The sequence below is a fragment of the Carassius gibelio genome, chromosome A5, assembly GCF_023724105.1.
Source record: "Carassius gibelio isolate Cgi1373 ecotype wild population from Czech Republic chromosome A5, carGib1.2-hapl.c, whole genome shotgun sequence".
Lineage (NCBI taxonomy): Eukaryota > Metazoa > Chordata > Actinopteri > Cypriniformes > Cyprinidae > Carassius > Carassius gibelio.
In genome coordinates this window covers 30,311,106-30,333,582 of record NC_068375.1, presented here as the reverse complement: position 1 = coordinate 30,333,582, position 22,477 = coordinate 30,311,106, and the positions used below count along the sequence as shown (strand labels likewise).

At 37.2% G+C, this 22,477-nt stretch overlaps 4 protein-coding genes across 7 annotated transcripts; 3 read left to right on the top strand and 1 right to left on the bottom strand.

Annotated features, from left to right (window-relative positions):
- LOC128011604 (histone acetyltransferase KAT5) lies at positions 1-4,879 on the top strand. 4 transcript variants are annotated; one of them, XM_052594210.1, is made up of 14 exons: positions 1-95; positions 204-270; positions 502-570; positions 704-840; positions 1,512-1,697; positions 1,861-1,941; positions 2,345-2,407; positions 2,693-2,941; positions 3,297-3,386; positions 3,566-3,706; positions 3,883-3,976; positions 4,094-4,253; positions 4,339-4,420; positions 4,561-4,879. In XM_052594210.1, the coding sequence occupies exons 1-14, from the start codon at positions 81-83 to the stop codon at positions 4,693-4,695; spliced, it is 1,569 nt and encodes a 522-aa protein (XP_052450170.1). In that variant the 5' UTR covers positions 1-80; the 3' UTR covers positions 4,696-4,879. The 4 variants fall into 4 exon arrangements, with proteins under 4 accessions (XP_052450170.1, XP_052450198.1, XP_052450189.1 ...); XM_052594220.1 differs by having other exon boundaries at positions 2-95; positions 1,524-1,697; XM_052594238.1 differs by lacking the exon at positions 2,345-2,407 and having other exon boundaries at positions 1,524-1,697.
- A 186-nt stretch (positions 4,880-5,065) lies between these two features.
- LOC128011596 (myotubularin-related protein 2) lies at positions 5,066-12,218 on the bottom strand. The gene is made up of 16 exons (XM_052594197.1): positions 12,009-12,218; positions 11,499-11,559; positions 11,365-11,388; positions 11,225-11,288; positions 11,048-11,142; positions 10,865-10,969; positions 9,728-9,832; positions 9,506-9,589; positions 8,847-8,996; positions 8,553-8,741; positions 8,287-8,472; positions 7,982-8,188; positions 7,279-7,371; positions 7,059-7,172; positions 6,625-6,801; positions 5,066-5,811 (listed from the first exon to the last, which is right to left on the bottom strand). The coding sequence occupies exons 1-16, from the start codon at positions 12,050-12,052 to the stop codon at positions 5,647-5,649; spliced, it is 1,863 nt and encodes a 620-aa protein (XP_052450157.1). The 5' UTR covers positions 12,053-12,218; the 3' UTR covers positions 5,066-5,646.
- A 978-nt stretch (positions 12,219-13,196) lies between these two features.
- On the top strand, positions 13,197-17,185 carry LOC128011766 (gap junction beta-1 protein-like). The gene is made up of 3 exons (XM_052594475.1): positions 13,197-13,282; positions 13,353-13,417; positions 15,802-17,185. Exons 1-3 carry the CDS (start codon positions 13,269-13,271, stop codon positions 16,536-16,538), a joined length of 816 nt encoding a protein of 271 aa, XP_052450435.1. The 5' UTR covers positions 13,197-13,268; the 3' UTR covers positions 16,539-17,185.
- Positions 17,186-18,989: 1,804 nt separating this feature from the next.
- LOC128011696 (gap junction alpha-3 protein-like) lies at positions 18,990-21,992 on the top strand. The gene is made up of 2 exons (XM_052594379.1): positions 18,990-19,153; positions 20,782-21,992. The coding sequence occupies exon 2, from the start codon at positions 20,799-20,801 to the stop codon at positions 21,852-21,854; it is 1,056 nt and encodes a 351-aa protein (XP_052450339.1). The 5' UTR covers positions 18,990-19,153; positions 20,782-20,798; the 3' UTR covers positions 21,855-21,992.
- The last annotated feature ends 485 nt before the right edge of the window (positions 21,993-22,477 follow it).

Here is a 22,477-nt window from a genome sequence, read left to right as displayed (position 1 = left end):
CACTTCACGCAAAATCAACGCGACTCGTGTTCTGCAACGCACTTTTGTGTGCGCCTGATAAAAAAAAAAAAGGAAAAAAGATGGCGGATCACTCGGTAAGTAAACAGACAGTTAGTTCTTATGTAGTCTAAGTATCTATTTAAATGACATTTGTTCTGTTTTTGCTGTTCGATGTCGTTCGTAATCGCGTTATGTCCTCATAGGTGGAGATCACAGAGGGCTGTCGACTTCCCGTGCTGCGAAAAAATCAAGTAAATGAAGACGAATGGCGTAAGTATAAGAATGTACACATAACACTAAGCTGCTTCTCCGCCTTGCGCAGCGCTTATGTGTACAAAAGTAGCTACATGTGAATAGCAGTACAAAAATATATATCTATTTATACATATATCTATCTATCTATAAATATCTCGATTTATATATCTATGTATCTATAAGTAGATATTAAGGATGTAACTTTTTGCTTCACCAAAAGTGATTCATAATTTTGTCATTTCATAGCTTTGGCTGAAATTCTCAGTGTCAAAGACATCCAAGGGAAAAAGCTTTACTATGTCCACTATATTGACTGTGAGTATTAATCATTCGCTTTGGTCTTTGGTAAATATTTTGGTCGCTTACCTAGTTACATGATTTTCTTTATTGAGCCTTTAATCTCAAAGAAAAAAAAAAAAACTTTACAAAATGTTTTGTTTGTTGAAAGTCAATAAACGCCTGGATGAGTGGGTTACTCCAGACCGGCTGGATATTAAGAAACTCCAATTTCCCAAGAAGGAGGCAAAGACTCCCATGAAGGATGGCCTGCCTGGGTCTCGGCCGAGCTCTCCAGAGAGAGACGTGGTAAGAGGATCCACTCTTCACCCTGTGACTCTAGACACAGAAACAGCACTCCCCCACTTCCCTGGCAGAGATATACAGTATATCATATGCAGCTGTTTTCAAATTTGCATCATGTTCAGACTGCTTCAGCAACTTCAAGAGGCAAAACCCTTCCCAAACCGGTACAGACGATCCCTGCCCATTCTTTTTTGCCAATCAATGTGCACAGCAAGAGTTTATGATGAATGGGCTGAATTATAGACTAAGTTGAATAAGCTCATGATACACTTTTTAAACGGTGTGAGGGATGCAGTTTTTGCTTCATCTTGATTTAAACTGCAGATTGCATTTAGAATCTTTTATGTTATATTAAAAGATATGTTATATTAAAGATATTTATTGCAAAATAATTATAGCATTGTAAAAGGAATTACATAAGATTAAATCTTTGAAAGATGCCAAGTTATAATATACTAAAATAATATCTAAAATACTAGATATATTTGTAGTATTTATTGCACAGGGAACACAAAAAGATGTTTTGTTACTCCTAAAGCGATTCTATTCATTTTGCAAACTGTATGTAAAATCTCCTAATACAGCCAGACCACAGTTTTTTACTCAGTTTTGCAGTCAATGCAGAACATTGCTTCACTTTTAATGCAGAGTAAAACTAGCTGTCCTGTTTCCATTTGATCTTACAGAAAAGGAAAGCAGAGTCGGTCTCTTTGGCAACACAAGTGACCGCAGCGACTCCAGTGCCTTCACTTCCTAGTTCTACAGAGGCCAGTCAGGCCTCTGTCTATCCAGCAATGAGAGATTCCTCTTTCAGCATTAAATCCAGAGATGAGCATGAACCACTCACCTCTCTCACTACAGTAAGAAATGACTGTTCAACTATTCAAGAATAGTTTGTCTCTTATATTTATATATATATATATTCTTAATTGTTATGTATATATTATATAGTATTAATGTAATATTTAAAAAAAAATCAAACCTTTCTTTATTTGGTTTGCTTCTTCCTCTTCCTCCTGGAAGAATGGCACAACCTCCATCCAGCGTCATCTTATTCCTCCTCAGCCTGGGAGAAAAAGAAAAAGTTGTGGAGGGACAGACGAGGTATGTCCTGCAGATAAAAAGTCTCATTCTCAAAATCAACATGTCATGAATTTATCATGACAATGTTCATGTACGATGTTCAGCATCTGTTAAAATTAGGATTGTGGCTTTTTAGGGCACTTCTATTCTTTTTATCCCATGAAGGTATTTTGCTATACTATTAAGTAAAGTACTATAGTTATATAGGTGAAATATTGTGTTATACAAGTTCTGTGCTATGCAAACTGTTATATCAATAACCAACTGACTACTATTGAGAGCAGAGTGAGAACTGCGTTCCAACTGAAACCAAATGACCAGCAAAAAAAAAAAAAAAAAAAAAAAAGATGTTTTCTGCTCAACTATGATTTACCTTCCTCCATTCAAATTTCCCAAAGCTTTGCAACCCCTTGTGTTTTTCTAGATGGTAAAGATGTTCCAGAATAACAGCCCTCGCTGCTCCACCATCTATTTGCTGCCAGGAGAGGTCCGGCTCCTTTATTTCCCATTGCTTTTGCTTTTGCTTTGAGTGTCTTGTCAGAATGGAGGTTTATGGCTGTTAAAGAATCAGGTTCTAGATAGGATTCAGTAAATGAAATGATAGAGTCCATTGCACTGAATACATATATATTTTGGGAAAGAAATCAGGTAAACCTGCCATTAAAAAAAAAAACCTTTTACAGGAAACTCACAAACATGTTTTAAATATGAAGGACATTCTCATGTTTTGATGTTTCATATTATTCTTGCTGACTTTACTCTCTTATCTCAGGACTCTCAGGACAGTTCAGATGGAATCCCATCTGCCCCGCGCATGACTGGTAGTTTGGTGTCAGACCGCAGTCATGATGACATTGTTACGCGGATGAAGAACATAGACTGTATTGAGCTGGGCCGGCACAGACTGAAGCCTTGGTACTTCTCTCCATACCCACAGGAGCTCACCTCTCTGCTCATTCTCTACCTCTGTGAATTCTGTCTCAAATACCTCAAGAGCCTCAAATGTCTTCAAAGACACTTGGTAAGACTAGTTTGAAGACTTTAGGCTTAAGGTGTGGTCACATAAGCAAAATTTCCCAGGCGTTGTCAGTAGTGAAGCTATGCATGAGGCGCATCACACACTGAAGTCACATTTAAACCAAGCAGCTTTCTGTTGGTCAACACAGCGAATTTCTATGACCAACTTGAAGACCAACAAAATCTGCTTGGGGAACATTTTCACCCTCATGCAGAACTCTTGATTGCACGGATTCCTATTGAAATTTCACAATGGTAAATGTGACTACATCCTTAAATACATGTTGTAGTTACACATACTTTGTGTATGATTGGTATTACATTTAATACAATTATTAATCCTTCTGTAACTTTTAAAGACGAAATGCAACCTTCGGCATCCACCAGGAAATGAGATCTACCGGAAAGGAACAATCTCCTTTTTTGAAATAGATGGAAGAAAAAACAAGGTGTGTAATAAGAGGCAGATGACAAAATTAGAGTTTGGAAAAGTGATTTGACACAAATAACTCAAGTGGCTAAACTTAATAAAGAAGATTTCAGTGTTGCTGTTCGGACACATTATTTAGTTTTGTCTTTGTGGTCTCTTGATGGTCTTTTAAATATTTGATGCTCTTTCACTGTACAGGCATATTCCCAAAATTTGTGTTTATTGGCCAAATGCTTTCTGGACCATAAGACCCTGTACTACGACACAGACCCTTTCCTCTTCTATGTTATGACGGAGTATGACTCTAAGGGTTTCCATATAGTTGGCTACTTCTCAAAGGTATATTCTTTATCTGCTGGCATCTGTTGTTTTATGCTTTTTAATCCTTAAATCATTTGTGTGTACTATATTTCCTTAAAAATGAACGTCTCTTGATTTGATATTCTCTAATATTAAATGTCCTAATAGTCTTTGAGGCCACTATATTAAATGTATTTTTTTCTCTTTCATTAAAGGAGAAAGAATCAACAGAAGACTATAATGTGGCCTGTATACTGACCTTACCACCTTATCAGAGAAGAGGCTATGGCAAACTACTAATTGAGTTCAGTGAGTAATTTACAGTTCTCAGGACTAGTTATTTGCAGTCAATAATTTATGCCACTATGTAATTTTAATAAGCACTAATGTTGTGGGCCTTGTTTCACGTCTCATCTGGTCTCCAAGGTTATGAGCTGTCAAAGGTGGAAGGAAAGACAGGCACCCCAGAGAAACCTCTGTCTGATTTGGGCCTGCTCTCCTACCGTTCATACTGGTCCCAGACCATTCTGGAGATACTCATGGACCTCAAATCAGAGAATGGAGAGCGGCCACAGATCACCATCAAGTATGTGCCCACTGTTCGTATTGTACTAAAGAAATACCTTGTAGGCACAGTTTTCTAGCTGTGTTCTTGCCTTTGTTATTTTTAGTGAAATTAGCGAGATCACAAGTGTCAAGAAAGAGGATGTGATATCAACTCTTCAATACCTCAACCTCATCAATTATTATAAGGTAAAAAAAAAAAACTTACAGTGAAAGAATGCATTGTCTTAATTTAAACTCTCAAACTGAATTATTTTGGGATTGAAAGTCAGACAACATTAGTCATGTTCTTTGTTAATTCAGATTGGTTTTGCTCTTCTCCATTGCAGGGTCAATATATCCTCACCTTGTCTGAGGACATAGTGGAAGGTCACGAGCGTGCCATGCAGAAACGCCACCTCCGCATTGATCCCAAATGCTTGCATTTCACTCCTAAAGACTGGAGCAAAAGGGGCAAGTGGTGAAGTTCAGAGGAGGGCTGCTAGCTCACAGCTACAGAGGGGAATTAAAACCAACATAAATACTGTAAATAGTCTTGTATTTATGTTCTTTTATGGTTTTTATATCAAGCACTTGTTCGCGAATATTTTGAGCCATTTCAAAAATGTAACTGAATGTGATGTGTAAATAAACAACTGTTTGGGGTAATCGAGATGTTTTCTCAGTCACTATAGATTAAAAGATAAAGGATTGTAGCTCAGCTTCTGTGATGCGTTACATGCATTTAATCTTTCCAGTATTCAATTACACGTTGTATCCTGCTATACTCAAGACTGTACAACTACACAAACTACATGAAAACATCCACACGTGAACAAAACACTATTGTCTAGGTCCAGTTACTGCAGATGTTTTATTGCTGTGGACGAATCCTAACTGAATTAGTGTCAAGACTTTATTTGTCAACAGTGTTAATGTAGAAGCAAAACTTAGATTATAGAGCATATTCTATAACATGATTACATAGTGTCATTTTAAACAAGTGCAAGAAAGTTTGGAATTTCAAGTAAAGAGAAGTCTGTACGCAAAACCCTGAAGCTGAAAAAACTGGCCTCAACTTCCCTCTGCATCAAGATGATTCAGGCAGAATCCCAGGGACATCGCAATACTTTGGTCATGTGATGCTCAGTCAGAGGGTTCTATTACTTACAGCTCATACAGAACAGACCCTAATGTGTTTTTCTAATATGCATTAATGCTTCAATAGTCTTAATAAATGTATTAATATAATACCAGTATCGAGCAGATTAAGAGATTAAAAGCTTCTTCCTTCCATCCAGCCAGCTAGTAGCAGCGAGGTGAATGTTAGTGTGGGAATTTACATCAGTTGTGCATCACTGCAAGTAACAGGAGAACCATTTGACACGCTCATGTGGTGTGTGTGGGGATCAGCATTCCTTAAAGTTGTCAAGCATTTATACGAAGGTTTGCACAGGTGTGATGGAGCGTGTAGGAGACCCTGCCCTCTCAGAGGATGACGAAGCCGTACGATTGGCCGCCTCGCGCTGCAGCTCCTCCACCCTCTTCTGAAGCTCTGCCCGTTTTGCTAGCAACTCTTTGTATCGCTGATGGACAGGTTCCTAAAATACATTGTTCATCAAACTGAGACTTTCAAACCACACATAGACAGCACGACCCATTTTAAAACACAAGTTCTTAAAATGCTAAATAAAATGTAAGATGTTTAGTTGATGGATAATATAATAACATCACTAATTATGCATATTTATTCACACAAAAAAATATGGTTTAAAGATGGACAGATATAGTCCTGTAAATCAAACCAATAGATACTTTTTGTAGTAGCACACCTTTAGTACAGAACAGGGCTTTTCACATTTAAAATAGTTGAACCGGTGTCATTCTAAACTGTAGGTAAACCTAATTCTGGGTTACTTTGATTCGAGTTTTACATTGCTCATATTTTTCATTGGGTTAACCATTAATCCTGGGTATTCATCAATTGACACTGTACATTCCTAAACCCAATGTCAACGGCATTGCTTGGACAAATGCAGTTAAATACTGTAGTTTTTCCTGAATGGACTTAAGTGTCTCTTCTTCTTTCCAGTTCATGTTTTCCATCACCATTCAACATTTTCCCTCTCAAACTCTGAAAACTGTTTATACAACTGTGTTTCCATGAATGTTCAAGCAGGGATTCACAACTTTCGGTAAAAGCGGTGCTAACCCCGCTTCTAAATTACTAATGTGAAACAAAACTTTACCCGCAGGGAGTGGAACGACGATAACCTGGGGTTTAAGTGCAGTGTGAAAAGCCCAATTAAAATGTCTTAATTTTCAGACTAATATGAGCAAACTTCAGCTAGCAAAGTCAGATAATAAACCAGACAATTTCAGCATCTACACATCCATTAAAACCTGGAGCGTACCTGTGGTACCATGCGAGGATTCCAGCGTATGTAGTAGGTGACCCAGAGCTGGAGGTGTCGTATACCGACGGTGGGGAAGAGCACATGGGAGGGGAAGTGTACGTACAGCGGATTCACAAACTCCTCAAGCTGACTGTTCACAAATGACCATAAAGACACAGTTTGCTTTGGGACTTCCTAAACACAAAAACAGATAGTCCCTTAGACCTACACACACTCATCTTATATTTAAACACAAATCTCACTCTCATTTATAATTTAACATAATGACATAGGATTGTTTACTATAAGTTGCTTAAGACAAAAGCATCTGCCAAATTCCATTCTGATCCATTAAAAGCTAATTTTCTAACTTTAATTTTCAAACTTACTGTGCAAATGAGATGCATACAAAGTGTACACAAATGTATGCCCAAGGCCATTCTCTCTCTTACCTCTTTGAGTCTTTGCTGCTCACTGTTACACAGAAATGTGCCAAAAAGGCAGCTGTAGAGGTGATCGAGTATTGTTATGAGGAAATACTCATTGAATTCGAAAGCTGCAGGAAACTGTAAAAAGACAAACATTTATCTCTTATACAGACACAGACATAAAAAATACACCGAAGACACAGGCAGGTGTTGCTCTGATAAGTGTGGGGTGTTTTGCCCTCACCTGTCTTGTCATCTGCCAGACGCAGTCAATGAACTGCAGGAAGATCGGAGAGCGATCTGCATCTGTGTGATTCTTATCGCCATGACCCACTCTCTATATTCACAAAAATAATCATTTATGATGAATATAGAATGATGTATATTATGTTAAAAAGAGAACAGCATTTATTTAAAACATCTTTTTATAACAAAGTTACATAATAGTTACATAGCATAATGAATCTCTTATTTACATAAAGTCTACACTTTGTTATGAGATCATTTGGGCTGAGCTGCTCCGAATTGAGCGGTGAGTGGATTCTAACTTAAACGCCTCTGATTGGCTGTTGGATTCCAGAAATCAACAGATATGTCTGTGATTGGCTACATTGCTCAATGCTCCAAAAGATGTTGAAATAGAAACCGATCTCCAGAGCGCAAACCATAAACCACTGGATAGTTTGCCAAATCTGCAATGAAATGCCATTATTACACCATTATTGAGGGTGCTATTGATTTCATTTGAGGGTGCTTAGCACCCTCTAGCACCCAATAGAACTGGGCCTAATCTATCAATATAATGGTATGTGCCCAGAGTAGAGACAGTGCACTTATAGGGAATAGTGAAAGTTAACAAATAAGAAATTTGGGATACAGCAAACCTTTTTATCCCCTTATGGTCTTGCTTGTTGCTGTATCACATAGACTACAACTGGATGACTGACCTGTTGGAAGCGGTGACCGAAGCTTAGCCACTCTTTTTCCATTAGTATCTGAAACCCTCGTATGGTTCTGTAGTGAGAGTCCAGCATTATCAGGGCCAGTGAGGTCAGCTGAGGAGTTCTGTCCCAGCCGTCACTGCAATGAACCACCACTGAGGTTTTCCCAGACTCCACCTTATCAGCTATCCTTAAAGCTCCTGCCAGAATCAGCTAACACACACACATAACACACAATCAGTGCCAACTTCATCATCCTCATGTTTCTTAACACTTGAGAAAGGCGATTCACATGATCAATCTCATCTCACCTTAATGTGCTCCAACCAGTGGGTGGACTCGAGATTGGAAAGCCAATGAGAGTCCTCAATGGTGGGATAGACAACCTCCTTTAGTTTCCGTAGAGACTCACGCATTACATGAATGTTGTGGATATCCAGAAAAACCAGTTCAGCATTCTGATAAGCATCTTCACTCTCAAATCCACCCCCTTTCATCTAAAATACACATGGACACAGGCTTTCAAAGTTTCACTTTCATTTAAAACAGACACTTGACAAAAAAAGTGAATGTTCACCTTGTTAGCTGCAGCATTCACACTTGGTCTGGCATCGAATATGAACATTTTGTGTGATTGTGCATTTGCATCCATAATGGCCTGAAGGAGCTTTTCATCTTCTTTGCAGCGGCGACCGTTCTGGCCCACCATCGGTTGACTGGCACGAACCACTGTGGCCTGGCTCTCTGGGTGAATCCATGATAGCACCTAAACCGGGTCAAGCCAATAGCTTCAGTGGGGAGGCCCGAGGACGAATAACTGTGCACATACAGACTGACGTGTGACTTTTAAGTAATGTGTCATGACACTGACCGGAATGCGTCCTTTGGCCCTAAAGCTGGAGACACGTCGCAGTTCATCATCAGTAATGGTTACTGGGACAACTAGAGCTGCTGGGTATGAATCACATAGCTCATAGTGATCATTTACTTTAGAGATCCTCCAGCTCTCATTTGGAAGACCCTACACACACACACACACACACACACACACATTTGTATTTAAAACATGACTCAGATACTCGATTCTTAGCAGCTAAACAGCATTCTGCATTTAAATAAATAAATAAATATATATATATATATATATATATATATATATATATATATATATATATATATATATATATATATATATATATATATATATATATATATATATATATTATTTTTTATTTTTTAATGGTGCTAAACTGTTTAAATGATTGTTATCCTGGACAAACTATATCTGTAATATTATTTTTTAATGATACATTTATAACTACATAAATACCAGGTAATAAAATGAAACATTAATAATGAAATGTTGAATAATAAAATTGCAACAAAAAAAACCTTTAGGGTTGATAAAAACTACCTGTGCTTAGAGTCCTGATTACCCTAAAATAATTTATTTTTTCAATAAATATCAGATGACTGTTAATTATCACCTTGTAACTCAAAGACAAACAAATGAATAAACACACACTGTACCTGTCTCTTGTATTCAGCCAGGGGATCATACACCCTCCATCCATTCTCAGGAAACACTTGCTTATACTCAAATGCAAAGAGAGACTAGACAAAGAGAAGAGGAGGAGACATAGAGAGTGATACTAATTAATTTTAGGCTGAGGCTAAATCAGTTAAATTAGATATGTAAAATATATTTCATGCTGTGTTAATATATACTCTCTGTCTATTTATGTTTCTCACCATGTTGTTTGACACCGGAAAAGCAAACTTCATCAGAAACTCAAACACTGATTTCTTTAGTGAGTCTTCTGGTTCCTTGTGCACAAAACGTAGATTCCGCATATCCTACAAGACATTGAGCAAATTTTCAAAAAATAAAAATAAAATTAACTTTAAGGGTTTACTCTGCTGCTTAATTTTATGTCCTGCCCACATCTTCAACGGCCCCACCACAAAACTTTTATTTTTAGCAATGTATTTTCATATTTGCCAGATGTTCACATACATAAAATGATAAAAGCACATAGCCAAATTACTACAACTTAAACTATAAAATGAAAAGTGAAAGTATGAAAATTATAGTAAAATAAAAATACTACAATAACAACATATATATATATATACATCAGGGATGGTTGTGAGGAGGAATACAGGAGTACAATTAGGGACTATGAAGCCTGGTGTAATAATAATCACCAAAGACTTAACATCTCTAAGACCAAAGAAATAGTCATTGACTTTAGGAGGACGGGGCCCAAACCCGATCAAGTTTCCATTCTGGGAACAGATGTGGATCTTTGCAACTATAAGTATATTGGAGTACAGTTGGTTAACAAACTAGTCCAGCCACATCGTTCCTGTATATGAAAAAAGGTCAAAGCAGGCTGTACTTTTTAAGAAGGCTGTGATCTTTTAACATTTGTCAATCACTGCTGTGCACCTTCTGTAAGACTGTTGTGGCAAGTGCTCTTTTCTTTTCATGTGTGCTGGAAAGTGGGAGCACATACATCAGACAGGAATAGAATAAATTAACTGATTAAAAGGCAAGCTCCAACATCGTCATCACACAGGATCGAGTGGAAAAGGTCAGTTTTGTGAATAGTTGGTTTTGTTAATATCTTTAGTTTGATTTTAGGAATGTAGACACAGATATAGATAGATCGTTGCTGTCTGTGTGACATGCCTGCTGCTATTGTAACAAACCTAATGTCCTGTGAAGGATTAATAAAGAATGTAAATTTAAATAAAGTCTGTGCTTTTTTATGTGCTTTTGTCATTTTTATTAGTTTTAGTATAGTTTTAGTAATATAGAGTTGTCTTCACATTAACCACCTTTTTTATTTATTTAAATAAATAAATAAATAAATAACTTAAAACCTTGCAGGCAAGGCCGTATGAGACATCTCCTCTGCTAGTTGCTGCTCCGATCTTCTCTACTCTGCTCAAAACTCCAAGAGGTAGATCTAGTCGAAACACTGGCTCCTATGGTGATTTAAAGTCTTTAGTTTAGAAATTCTCTCCAACATTCATACAGAAACAGCATGAGCACATGGCTCTTACCCTGTCAGTGCACCTGAAGAAAAGTCTATAGTTAGTGACAGACAGAGATCCTCTAACAGGCCCAATGAATGGACATATATAAGTCACGTCTTTAGCTGTGGACACACACAATAAGCACATACATTTAAACCATCAGAATGATGTACAGCCATCAATATAATATAATACCACAAATACCGGAATCCTGAATCACTTCCTCTGGTAGAAGAGTAAGTTCGGCTTTACTGGGGTCTTTGTAGACCTGCACGCAGAAGAACATGAGATCATGAGAACTGAGACTTAATCCAAGTTTTACACTCACATGTACACTGAAATACCTTTTGAATTGCCCTTCCTTTACTCTGTAAGGAAGAAAAAAATGAATGAGGTTTAGTTATAAAACAGTTTAGAACATACAACAGTTTTAAGAACAGAATAAGAAACACTGGGTTGGACTTTGGTCCTGACTGACCCGCAGCTCTGTGTCTGAAACTCTGGTGCCATTTGAGCGGTCTGAGCGCGTTGTGGTAGAGCTAAAAGGATATTAGAGGATGAAGACGGATTAAAGCACACCTGTGAGCTTTACGGATTAAAGGAACAGTTTTCTCAGAAATGAACATTCTGTCATCAATTACTGATCCCCATGTTGCTCCAAATTTGATTTCATCCATGGAACATACAGTACAAAATGTTAGAGACTCGAAACCACAACCATCATTCACTCACATTACATCTGCTTTTCTATACAATAAAAATTAATCTTCTTTAATGTAACGTTACTACACAATAATGAAAGAAAGTCAGTCATACTGATTTGGAACAAAATAATGTTGAGTAAATAATGACTATCCTTATAATATATAGAAATAATATATTACACACATATATTCTGCACTCCTCCCGTTTGCGAAATTAAGTATTGTAAACATTCATTCGGTGATGTATATGTGTGAGAGAGTGTGTTTGTGATTTCTTTTGGTACCTGCACAGCGACTCCACACTGTCCACACTGCCGCTTTCCTCCATCCCGAAGAGGACCAAACCGCGCCACTGATAAAGTTGTGAAATGAACTTAACTCTGTTAATTTAGTGACTGTTCTATGCGGAAACTGAGTGAACACAAACAGCGGAAGCTGCCATGTCTTCCCAGAATTCCTCTAGGTGGGGCTGGTTGATCGTGCGCGCTCGCGCTCGCGCTTTGGGCGTTTGTGGCGAAACAATATATGAGAAACGAACACCAGAAGGAACACAAAGTAAATATATCTATATTAGCCTATAAACAACAACAACAATCAAAGTTAAACGAATGTCTTCTGTATTAGAAAACTTTATTTATTAGCTTACATATTTTTTTCACGAAAAGGTTTGTTAAATAAAACAAACTTTTTGGTTTATAAAGGGACTGAACAATGGCTTTTAATATTAAAGGATGTTGAGATTACGGTTAATAAAAATGTATGAATGAAATGCCTTTTATTTTGATTTAATATGAATTTTAAAAGCTTGATATTAATACAGGCTGGTTCAAAATTATAAAGAAAAATGTATGTGTTAGCTGATAGATATAACACTGACAGAATTCACTTTTAATAGATTTAGTAACTACTATGAAAAATAAAGAAGGACAAGACGGTAGGCTAACATTCGGGATAAGACAACAGCAAATAAAGTACAAAATGGAGTAAAGATAGACAGAGACAATTATAATTTTTTGACATGTAAAGTTTTAAAGTGGTTATTATTTTCATTTCCAGTAATAAGTTTCTAGTCAGCTGAAGTTCATTATAAAACCTCAGATTAAAATAAATCTAAGCAATCTACATTCTTGTATGTGCCATTTAACACCTCAAAAGGAAAGAGCAATTAATTTAAAAAAAATGTCCATGGTTAATACGGACCATTTGGACAATAATGATCATTTCTTTTGAAGCTGCTGTTATGGAACTTCAGTGCTTTTAATATAATACATTTATCTAAAAACAGTTTTGTTGTAAGCTATACAAATTTGTGCATACAGAGATTGTTTTAATGTACAGTGTGTGTGTTTAAACTTCCATGTTTGTACATGGCTATGAATGTGTGCAAAAGCAAAGCTATGTACAAGGTTGTGTATGTGAGCTGGTGTATGTTCATGTGTAAATCATTGTACATGATTTGCGTCACAGTGTCTGCTGGTGGGTGGGTGTCTTGGATCTTATCTGAATGGTTAAGGACTGGCAGCACAAGCATCTTTTGTGTGGAGATGATTGTTGTGGGGTGAGTAACAGCATGACACGGGTGATTAGCAATGCAAAGCTCCAGTACAGCGCCATGATCTGCTCTACAGAAACATCAACCCTTTCCTGTGCAACTTCAACCTCTTCTTCTGCTCAGGGACCTCACCAACCGCAGGTAAACATCAGCCAAATACCAACCATATCCAACATAGTACTAAACCTTCCAGTTAAACTCTGTCATAATCAACTACCAACCGTGTTCTATCCAGCAAATCATTAATCAACAAGCTACCAAATCAGTCAAGCCAGCAGTGAAACACCCATCTAAATAGGTGAACTAAAAATCAGTTTGAAGTGAAAATGTTCTGCAGAAAATGTTCTCTGGTCTTGAGGCACTTTAGTGGATTTCTGATGTATATGTATGTTTAGGATTTAGTTTATTTCTACACTGCTAAAAATAAAGTTTCCTTATTGACATTGATGGTTCCATGAAGATAAGAGCCTTTAACACTTATGGAGCCTTTCCATTGCATAAAATGTTCTTCATAGTCCAAAAATTATATATATATATATATATATATATATATATATATATATATATATATATATATATATATATATATATATATATATATGTATTATTGTATTATTATTATTATTATTATTAAGAAAAAAATGTTTTTATGGCACTGCTGCAAAAAAAAAAAAAAAAAAAAAAAAAAAAAAATATATATATATATATATATAGAGAGAGAGAGAGAGAGAGAGAGAGAGAGAGAGAGAGAGAGAGAGAGAGAGAGAGAGAGAGAGAGAGTGTATGATGAGATCCATCACTGTATTTATTTATTTCACTAAAACAATACATCCCAGTCAAGACTTTACTAGCAATAGAGGGAAAAAAAACTACCAGAGCTATTGAAGACTTTATATTTTAATTTTACCATTTTATATATATATATATATATATATATATATATATATATATATATATATATATATATATTTTTTTTTTTTTTTTTTTTTCACCAAAAATGGATAGACACAATGTAAAAAAAAACATGATATGAATGCATCATCATTTTAATGAATTACCATATGGTTGCATATTATTGATTTAGGATATTTGCAAACCAAACTGTTGGTACATTTCTTATTGTTATGTCCAATTCTAAACTTCAAAATATTTAATTCAAACCTTATAAAACTGATTTCATAATGAGTGTGCTTAAATTTGTGTAAAGAACAACAACAACAAAAAAAAAAACATAAAGAGTAAAGAAAAGACAAATGGTCCTGTGATCATTTAAAATCTATGGGGTAGAAAGGCAAAAGTAAAAGCTGGAAGATACTTGGTGACCCATATCAAACAAACGTGCACACTCTTGTTCTGTGACTGAACCCATGCTTTCATTGTGTAAAGCTGGAGACACTCCATCTGACAGAAAGTACAAACATACACACAGCTTCCGGTGAAGCATGGCGGGTCTCAGAACCTTTCTACACCGGCTTTGCCCATGCCACTAACACCACCTGCAGAGCCTGGTAATGCTGAATACTGAATAAATCTCTTTCTCTCACTCACTTTCTTTTTCTGGCTCATCTGCTGCTGTTTTCTGCTGTAGATGTGGTTGTTCTTTGTCCTTGCACCTGCTTTTCTAGTGGAATTTTTATGGTTTTCAGCCAATGAGGTACTTTTAGGAATACAGTCATTTAAATCACTTTGTTGAAGTACCAGCCTGTACAGGACATCTACAGAGAACATAAAAGTTCATTGTCGAGGCATATTCTAACTTCATATTTTTGTGTTGTGCTTTGTTTCAACGACTAAATGTGTACATTGAATCCGATGTTGTCAGTGTGTTGTTTATTATGACATCTCATGGTCATTGAACAGTAATGAGAGGGCTTAAATCAAGACTTTGATGTAATAAATTAATTTATGCAAATCTTAGTGATGGTGAACATTTTGAGTGCTGTGTGTGTGCGTAGGCCTATATGTAATGAAACATTCGGGGTTGATTTTTTTCCATTTTTAAAGACATCACTTATGTTTACCAAGGATGCATTTGTTTGATCATAATTAGATTAAAAACAGATATTGTGAAACATTACTACAATTCAAACAACTGTCTCTATTTTAATATATTTCAATTTATTAATGTAATGCTGAATTTACAACAGCAATTACTGCAGTCTTAAGTGTCACCATTCTAATATGATGATTAAGGGATCAACAAATATTTATTTTTATTATCAGTGTTTAAAACAGCTGTGCTGCTTAATTTTTGTGGAACTGATGCATTTTTTTTTTTTTTTGATGAATATGAAGTTCATAAAAAAATTCTCCACTGTAGCTTTTGACCAATTTAACCTGTGCTTGCTGAATATAAGTATTCTAAATAATCTTTCTGATTCCAATTAGTGTATGTATTGTATAAAATATTATTAAAATATTCCAGATAACAAGCAGTCAGATGGGTTGAGAGTGGCTTCTCTATCTCTCTCTCTGTGTGTGTTTGTGTTTCCAAATAACAGTGGAGTTTTTCCTCTGTCTTTCAGATCTGGAACCAAAAATGAACTGGGCGTCTTTTTACGCCCTGATCAGCGGCGTGAACCGGCATTCCACCGGCATTGGGCGGATTTGGCTGTCTGTCCTCTTCATTTTCCGGATCCTGATTCTGGTGGTGGCGGCGGAGAGCGTGTGGGGTGATGAGAAAGCGCATTTCACCTGCAACACCCAGCAGCCCGGCTGCAACAGTGTATGCTACGACCACTTCTTCCCCATCTCTCACATCCGACTGTGGGCGCTGCAGCTCATCATGGTCTCTACCCCCGCCCTGCTGGTTACCATGCACATTGCACATCGTCGGCATATCGACAAAAAGTTGTATCGCCAAGCTGGCCGTACCAGCCCAAAGGACTTAGAGCAGATTAAAAATCAAAAGATGAAGATTACCGGCGCCCTTTGGTGGACATACATGATCAGCCTACTGTTCCGTGTGTTATTCGAATCTGCCTTTATGTATCTGTTTTACATGATTTACCCAGGATACAAGATGTTCCGGCTTGTAAAGTGTGACTCGTACCCATGCCCAAACATAGTCGATTGCTTTGTGTCCCGACCAACAGAGAAAACAGTGTTCACTATATTCATGCTTGCGGTGTCTGGCGTCTGCATCCTGCTTAACATCGCAGAAATCATCTTTCTTGTTGCTCAGGCAACAAGTCGCCATCTCAATAACTCCAAGGATTCCCAAGTGGGAGCCTGGATCTCACAGAAACTGTTCTCCTCTTAGAAGTGCTCCCCTGTCACTCCCTGAAACCTAAATAGGGCACTCACTCAAACTCAAACACTTAATTCACACTTTAGGGCTAATGTCATTGAAGAAGGTTTTACATTCTATTTAATTCAGAATACGTAAAAAACATATGTACTATTACTCCACACAATTTTAGAGCAATGTATAAATAAATAAACACTGCTATAGTTTTATACTCATATTGTACCTAAAATACTACTAATAAATATTTTTTTTTTTTTTTTGTGGTAAAATCTTCATTATGAATTCAGCATTGCTTTTTCATTGTTTAAAAACTTTTGTGTGTCAAACTAATGGATAAAGTATTATTTCATGTATTCTCTTAAAGGAATACTCCACAACAAAATGAAAAATGTCATTAATCACGTATCCCTATGTAGTTTCAAACCCATAAAATCTTTGTGCATCTTCAGAACACAGTTTAAGATATTTTGGATAAAAACCGGGAGGCTTGTGACTGTCCCATAGACTGCCAAGTAAATTACACTGTCAAGGTCCAGAAAAGTATGAGAAGCATTGTCAGAATAGTCCATCTGTCATCAGTGTTTTAATCATAACGTTATGAAGTTATGAGAATACTTTATGTACACGAAGAAAACAAAAATAAAGACTTTATTCATCAATTCCTCTCCTCTGTGTCTCTCCACATTACTGTTGCACCATTTTGGAGATTATGAGCTGAATGCAAACTGTTTAACTGTGTTTTTATTTTTTACGCTTTTATTTGAAAACAACACATCAGTGCAGTGTGGCTGACAGCCTGACACAGAAGAGCGTACACTACCTGTGTTTAGCACATAATCTCCAAAATGTCACTACGGTGAAACGGAGAGACACCTCAGAGGAAACAAATTGTTGAATAAAATCATTTATTTTTGTTTTCTTCGTGTACATAAAGTATTCTCGTAGCTTCATAATGTTAAGTTTAAACCACTGATGGCAGATGGAGTATTCTGATGATGCTTTTCATACTTTTTGGGACCTTGATGGTGAAGTTTACTTGCCAGTCTATTGGACAGTCACAAGCCTCCCTGTTTTTATCCAAAATATCTTAAATTGTGTTCGGAAGATGAACAAAGCTTTTACAGGTTTGGAACGATATGGGGGTAAGTAATGAATGACAAAATTTTAATTTTGGGGTGGAGTAAGTTATCCATTCAATTGCACAAGTAGCCTATACTCCAGATTCAGACCCTTTCCACACGATGCAGTTATTTTTAAAACCGTAGCTTTTTATATGCAGTTTGGCCGTTTGTCCACACGCAAATAAAGCACCAGGTTACTGAAACCAAACATTTTTGAAAAACACCTGCCTAATTTTATTTGTAGTAGAACTATCATGGAGATAGTTGGAGTCTGGAGATATTGAGTCTGAGTGGACCATGTTCTCCACCTCCATTGTCACTGCGGTTGCTCAGAGCTGTGGCCGTAAGGTCTCCGGTGCCTGTCGAGGCGGCAATCCCGAACCCGGTGGTGGACACTGGAAGCAAGGGATGCCGTCAAGCTGAAGAAGGAGTCCTATCGGGCCTGGATGGCTTGTGGGACTCCGGAGGCAGTTGACTGGTACCGGCCAAGCGGACTGCAGCCTGGGTAGTCGTGGAGGCAAAAAATCGGGACTGGGAGGAGTTCAGTGAGGCCATGGAGAAAGACTATCGGTTGGCCTCAAAGAGATTCTGGCAAACCATTCGATGCCTCAGGAGGGGGTGCCCTACCAACACTGTTTACATTGGAGATGGGCACCTGTTGACCTCAACTGGGGATATCGTCGGGTGGTGGAAGGAATAAATAAATTTAAAATACATTTTGCACTGAAAGGAATACTTTCATGACACTTTTAGAGTAATACACAGAAATAACAACACCAGAGGGGTAAAAGTAACACTCTCAGTGCCATTTTTCATCAGTATATATATATATATATATATATATATATATATATATATATATATATATATACACCATCCCACTTATCAGCCAATCCGATGAATGAATGAACTATTTTATGAACCTGTTTTGAGTCATGGGACTTCTGTCAACAGGCAGTCTGCTTTACCTGGGCTTAGAGATGTCAAATATTCCCTTTTCTCTGTTAGACCATTACATAGCAGAGTGACACAGACTTGTCTCCTGTCTGTAAACCTCTTTGCTCTCTAACTTCTATTTGTTCTCTGTTACACTTTTAAAAAAGTAAAAAACTAAATGGAAAGAAAAAAGATGTGTTTCAGTCGCTTTCCTTCAAAGAGAGGAATGGATCTGCTTAACTGACTGTGTCCTGTGAGCTCTGCCATTGGCCCTGACAGCTGTCACTCATCGGAGAGGCTGTGAGAAACAAGGCAGGTGGTACACTCTTCCAAATTCTCCCTAGGGATTGTGTTCCCTGCCAAAATTAACCTCAACACACACTCATACATGCACACACATATATATTCAGTGTATTTGTATGGGACAGTTCTCTTTTTCTGTTTGAGCCAGTGTTGGAGAAGGGTAGAAAGCGAAATGTGTGACATAAGAAGTGCAGCACCGCGTTTTCACTTGTAGACTTATTACTATTTATGTATGAGGGGATCATTTTAGCTGGACATTTAAGAAAGGTAAGTTTCAAGCTATAGAATTAGCTGACTCTCACACACTTTGACCCTTATACATACCTGCACCTTTCAGATTCATCTCTGTCTTGTATTCACTTCTAACAGTTTTTGATTGCTTTCATTTACCAGCATGAATCAATCTATGGATCTATATGTAAAAATAATGGCTTAGTGGTAGAAATGATTGTCAGATCCATCAGATTTTGGGAAGCAAAAGGGATCCTATATTTAGTATAATGACTAATGTGATTCATTTATATATGACTGTGTGTGTATTTATTTGTGAATGACTAATCACGGTATGTGTGGGTGATTATCTGAGAAAGGGTGTGCATTTTGGTTGCGAAATACTTAGTGTTTAGAGTGTATCTGAAAACCTAATGGTCTTCATACAATTCATACAATTTGTGTGTGTGTGTTTTAGTCTAAAAATGCTAAGTTAAATAAAATAGATTCATATAAAATTCATAAATAAACTAATACATATAAAATGTACAAATTCTTTTAGAATTTTATTATTGGAATCTAAGTACATAAAGGGCAAGTTTGTCAAACTAAGGTCCGGGGACAAATTCCGGAAAAGTTCAGAGAAAAATTAATAAAAATATTATTATTAACAATAGTAATAATAAAGGTTTATTCTGTTTTCTAAATGCTTTCTCTATAAATTAAATATATAGCTGCCCCTTCGCAAAGGGCAATATTATATTTGGGGGTCTATAACTTTAAAAGTTTTGAAAAGTTAAGACACTTTAACTTTTAGTTTAAGAGAATCTGCTAACTGACATAATGCCATACAAAAAGTATGAAGTGTGTTGGAAGATCCTTATGTGTGTGTGTAGGTGTCGAGTATATCCACCTGTTTCAGGTCATGCTCAGACATGAAGACGTCAGTCAAACCTCAGGCCACGGGACCAAATATAACAACACATCCCTCTAACATGACAAAGAACCTTGCACCCCTCTGATAGTATATGTATCTTAGTGTATATGTGTGTCTTTGTGTACAGTATTTATATACTTAACCATATTTTGGGGACAATTTTATACCCAGGAGTAAGCTGACTAAAACCTCTGTTTGGGGATGTCTTGCAAAAATAGGCTAAAAATAAAATAAATATATTTTTACATTTATTTTATTTTTTTTGGGGGGGGGGGCTATAGTTTCGAGCTTACACACGCACAGAGCCCCTCTCTCTCTCTCTCTCTCTAAATATATATATGTATGTACTGTATGTATGTGTGTGTTTAAATTTTTTGCAAATATGATTTATTCTTAAGCAATATTCTCATAAATTATCTATCAACTGTGGCATATAAATCTGTAATGCAACCTTATCCCATTAATAGATGCATTATATACAGTAGCTATATCCACTATTCGCCACTTACGCTAAATGTAATAAAATCCAAATAATACTTGATATTTGGTGTCAATATAATTATTTTTGGTTGCTGATGTTTTAATCACTTTACTTGTCGGGCCTTAATGAAGCGCTAATATCGAGCCCTGGAGTATATGTGCTGGGTTGAGCCCCGGACGGCCCTGGCCCAATTTAAACCCTGACCATTACTGATTATTAGCTGAATTAAAATTGATGTAACCCTATATTTTTTCTGTGTATTTGCAGGTGGGCACACAACAGTAATGGGAGACTGGGACCTTTTTGGGAAGCTTTTGGAAAGTGCCCAGGAACACTCCACAGTGGTGGGCAAAGTCTGGCTCACTGTACTCTTCATCTTCCGCATCTTGGTGCTCTGTGCCGCCGCAGACAAGGTTTGGGGCGATGAGCAGTCCGGATTCACCTGTGACACCAAACAACCTGGTTGTCAGAATGTATGTTATGATGTAACCTTCCCAATCTCTCACATGCGATTCTGGGTGCTTCAGATCATCTTTGTCTCCACTCCGACACTGATCTACCTGGGCCACATCCTGCACCTGGTGCGCATGGAGCAGAAACAAAAATGCCACGAGGCAAGGAGGGCAGACGAACAGGCGCTTTTGAGCACCAAATCTGGTAAAGGTCCCATTCGTGATGAACAGGGGAAGATCTGTCTGGAAGGAGTCCTGCTACGCACGTATGTCTTCAACATCATCTTTAAAACACTGTTTGAAGTGGGCTTCATTGTGGCACAGTACTTCCTCTATGGGTTTGAGCTCAAGCCACTGTACACCTGCAACAGATGGCCCTGTCCCAACACTGTCAACTGCTACATCTCACGCCCTACCGAAAAAACCATTTTTATTGTGTTCATGCTGGCTGTGGCTTGTGTCTCTCTGCTACTCAACCTGGTGGAGATGTATCACCTGGGTTTCACCAAATGCCGCCAAGGTCTCCGACACAGGCGCTCACATTCTGTCTGCGACACTGAATCTAAAGTGCCCAGTGAGGTGGTTCCATTCGTGCCAAACTACCAGTATTTCCCTGCTCACGCACCACCTCCAGCTCCCTTTCCCACTGAGCCACACTTCAACCTCTCAGAACCCGATGGAACTTTCCCACCACATGTCAGTCGCTCTGCTTACAAGCAGAACCGAGAGAACATGGCTGTAGAGCGCAGCGGGAAACCAGACACTGCAGATGTCAAGATCAACAAAACAGCTAATTCTGTACCCGGATCACCAAGCCAGCAACGCAGGCCCAGCCACTCAAGTCGCTACAGCAGCAACAAGACCAGGATGGATGACCTCAAAATCTGATCAGACGGAAACAAGACTCCATCACTGATTCCAGGCTCTCTTTTTCAGAGTTCGGAACACACAAGAGATTCCCTCTTTCACTTACAGGCACGGAGCATATGATGAGAATTAATTTACAAAAGTATCTGAATGAAAATTGTTGTGATGGTTTACTTGAAATCATTTTGTGGGAACATTGCAATAACTTCATCAATAATTGAACAAACTGATGATTGAATCATAGACTAAATCATCTTTGCTTTGATAATTCATAAATGGTAAGTGGAAAAAGAGACAAAATGTAGAAATTATGATATATTAAGTCATCATTATAAATGAAAAATGTTAATTATTAGTCATTATGGAATTTTTTTGTCTTAATTATATTTTTTGTCATAATTTCGAACTTTTTTCATCATTTTGATTTTAATGTCATAATTATGAAAAGTTGTCATATTTTTTTACCTATTCCAAAATGATGACTTCCAACATTATATGTCATAATTATAGTTTACCGAAACATTTTTGTCTTGTGTGTCAGAAAAGGGAGAAAATGCTTTTCAAATAACAACAGTAAAGATGTAGGAAGCTTATGGGTAAATGTGAATATTTAAATATTGTGGGTTTTTTTGGATGGTGGAACT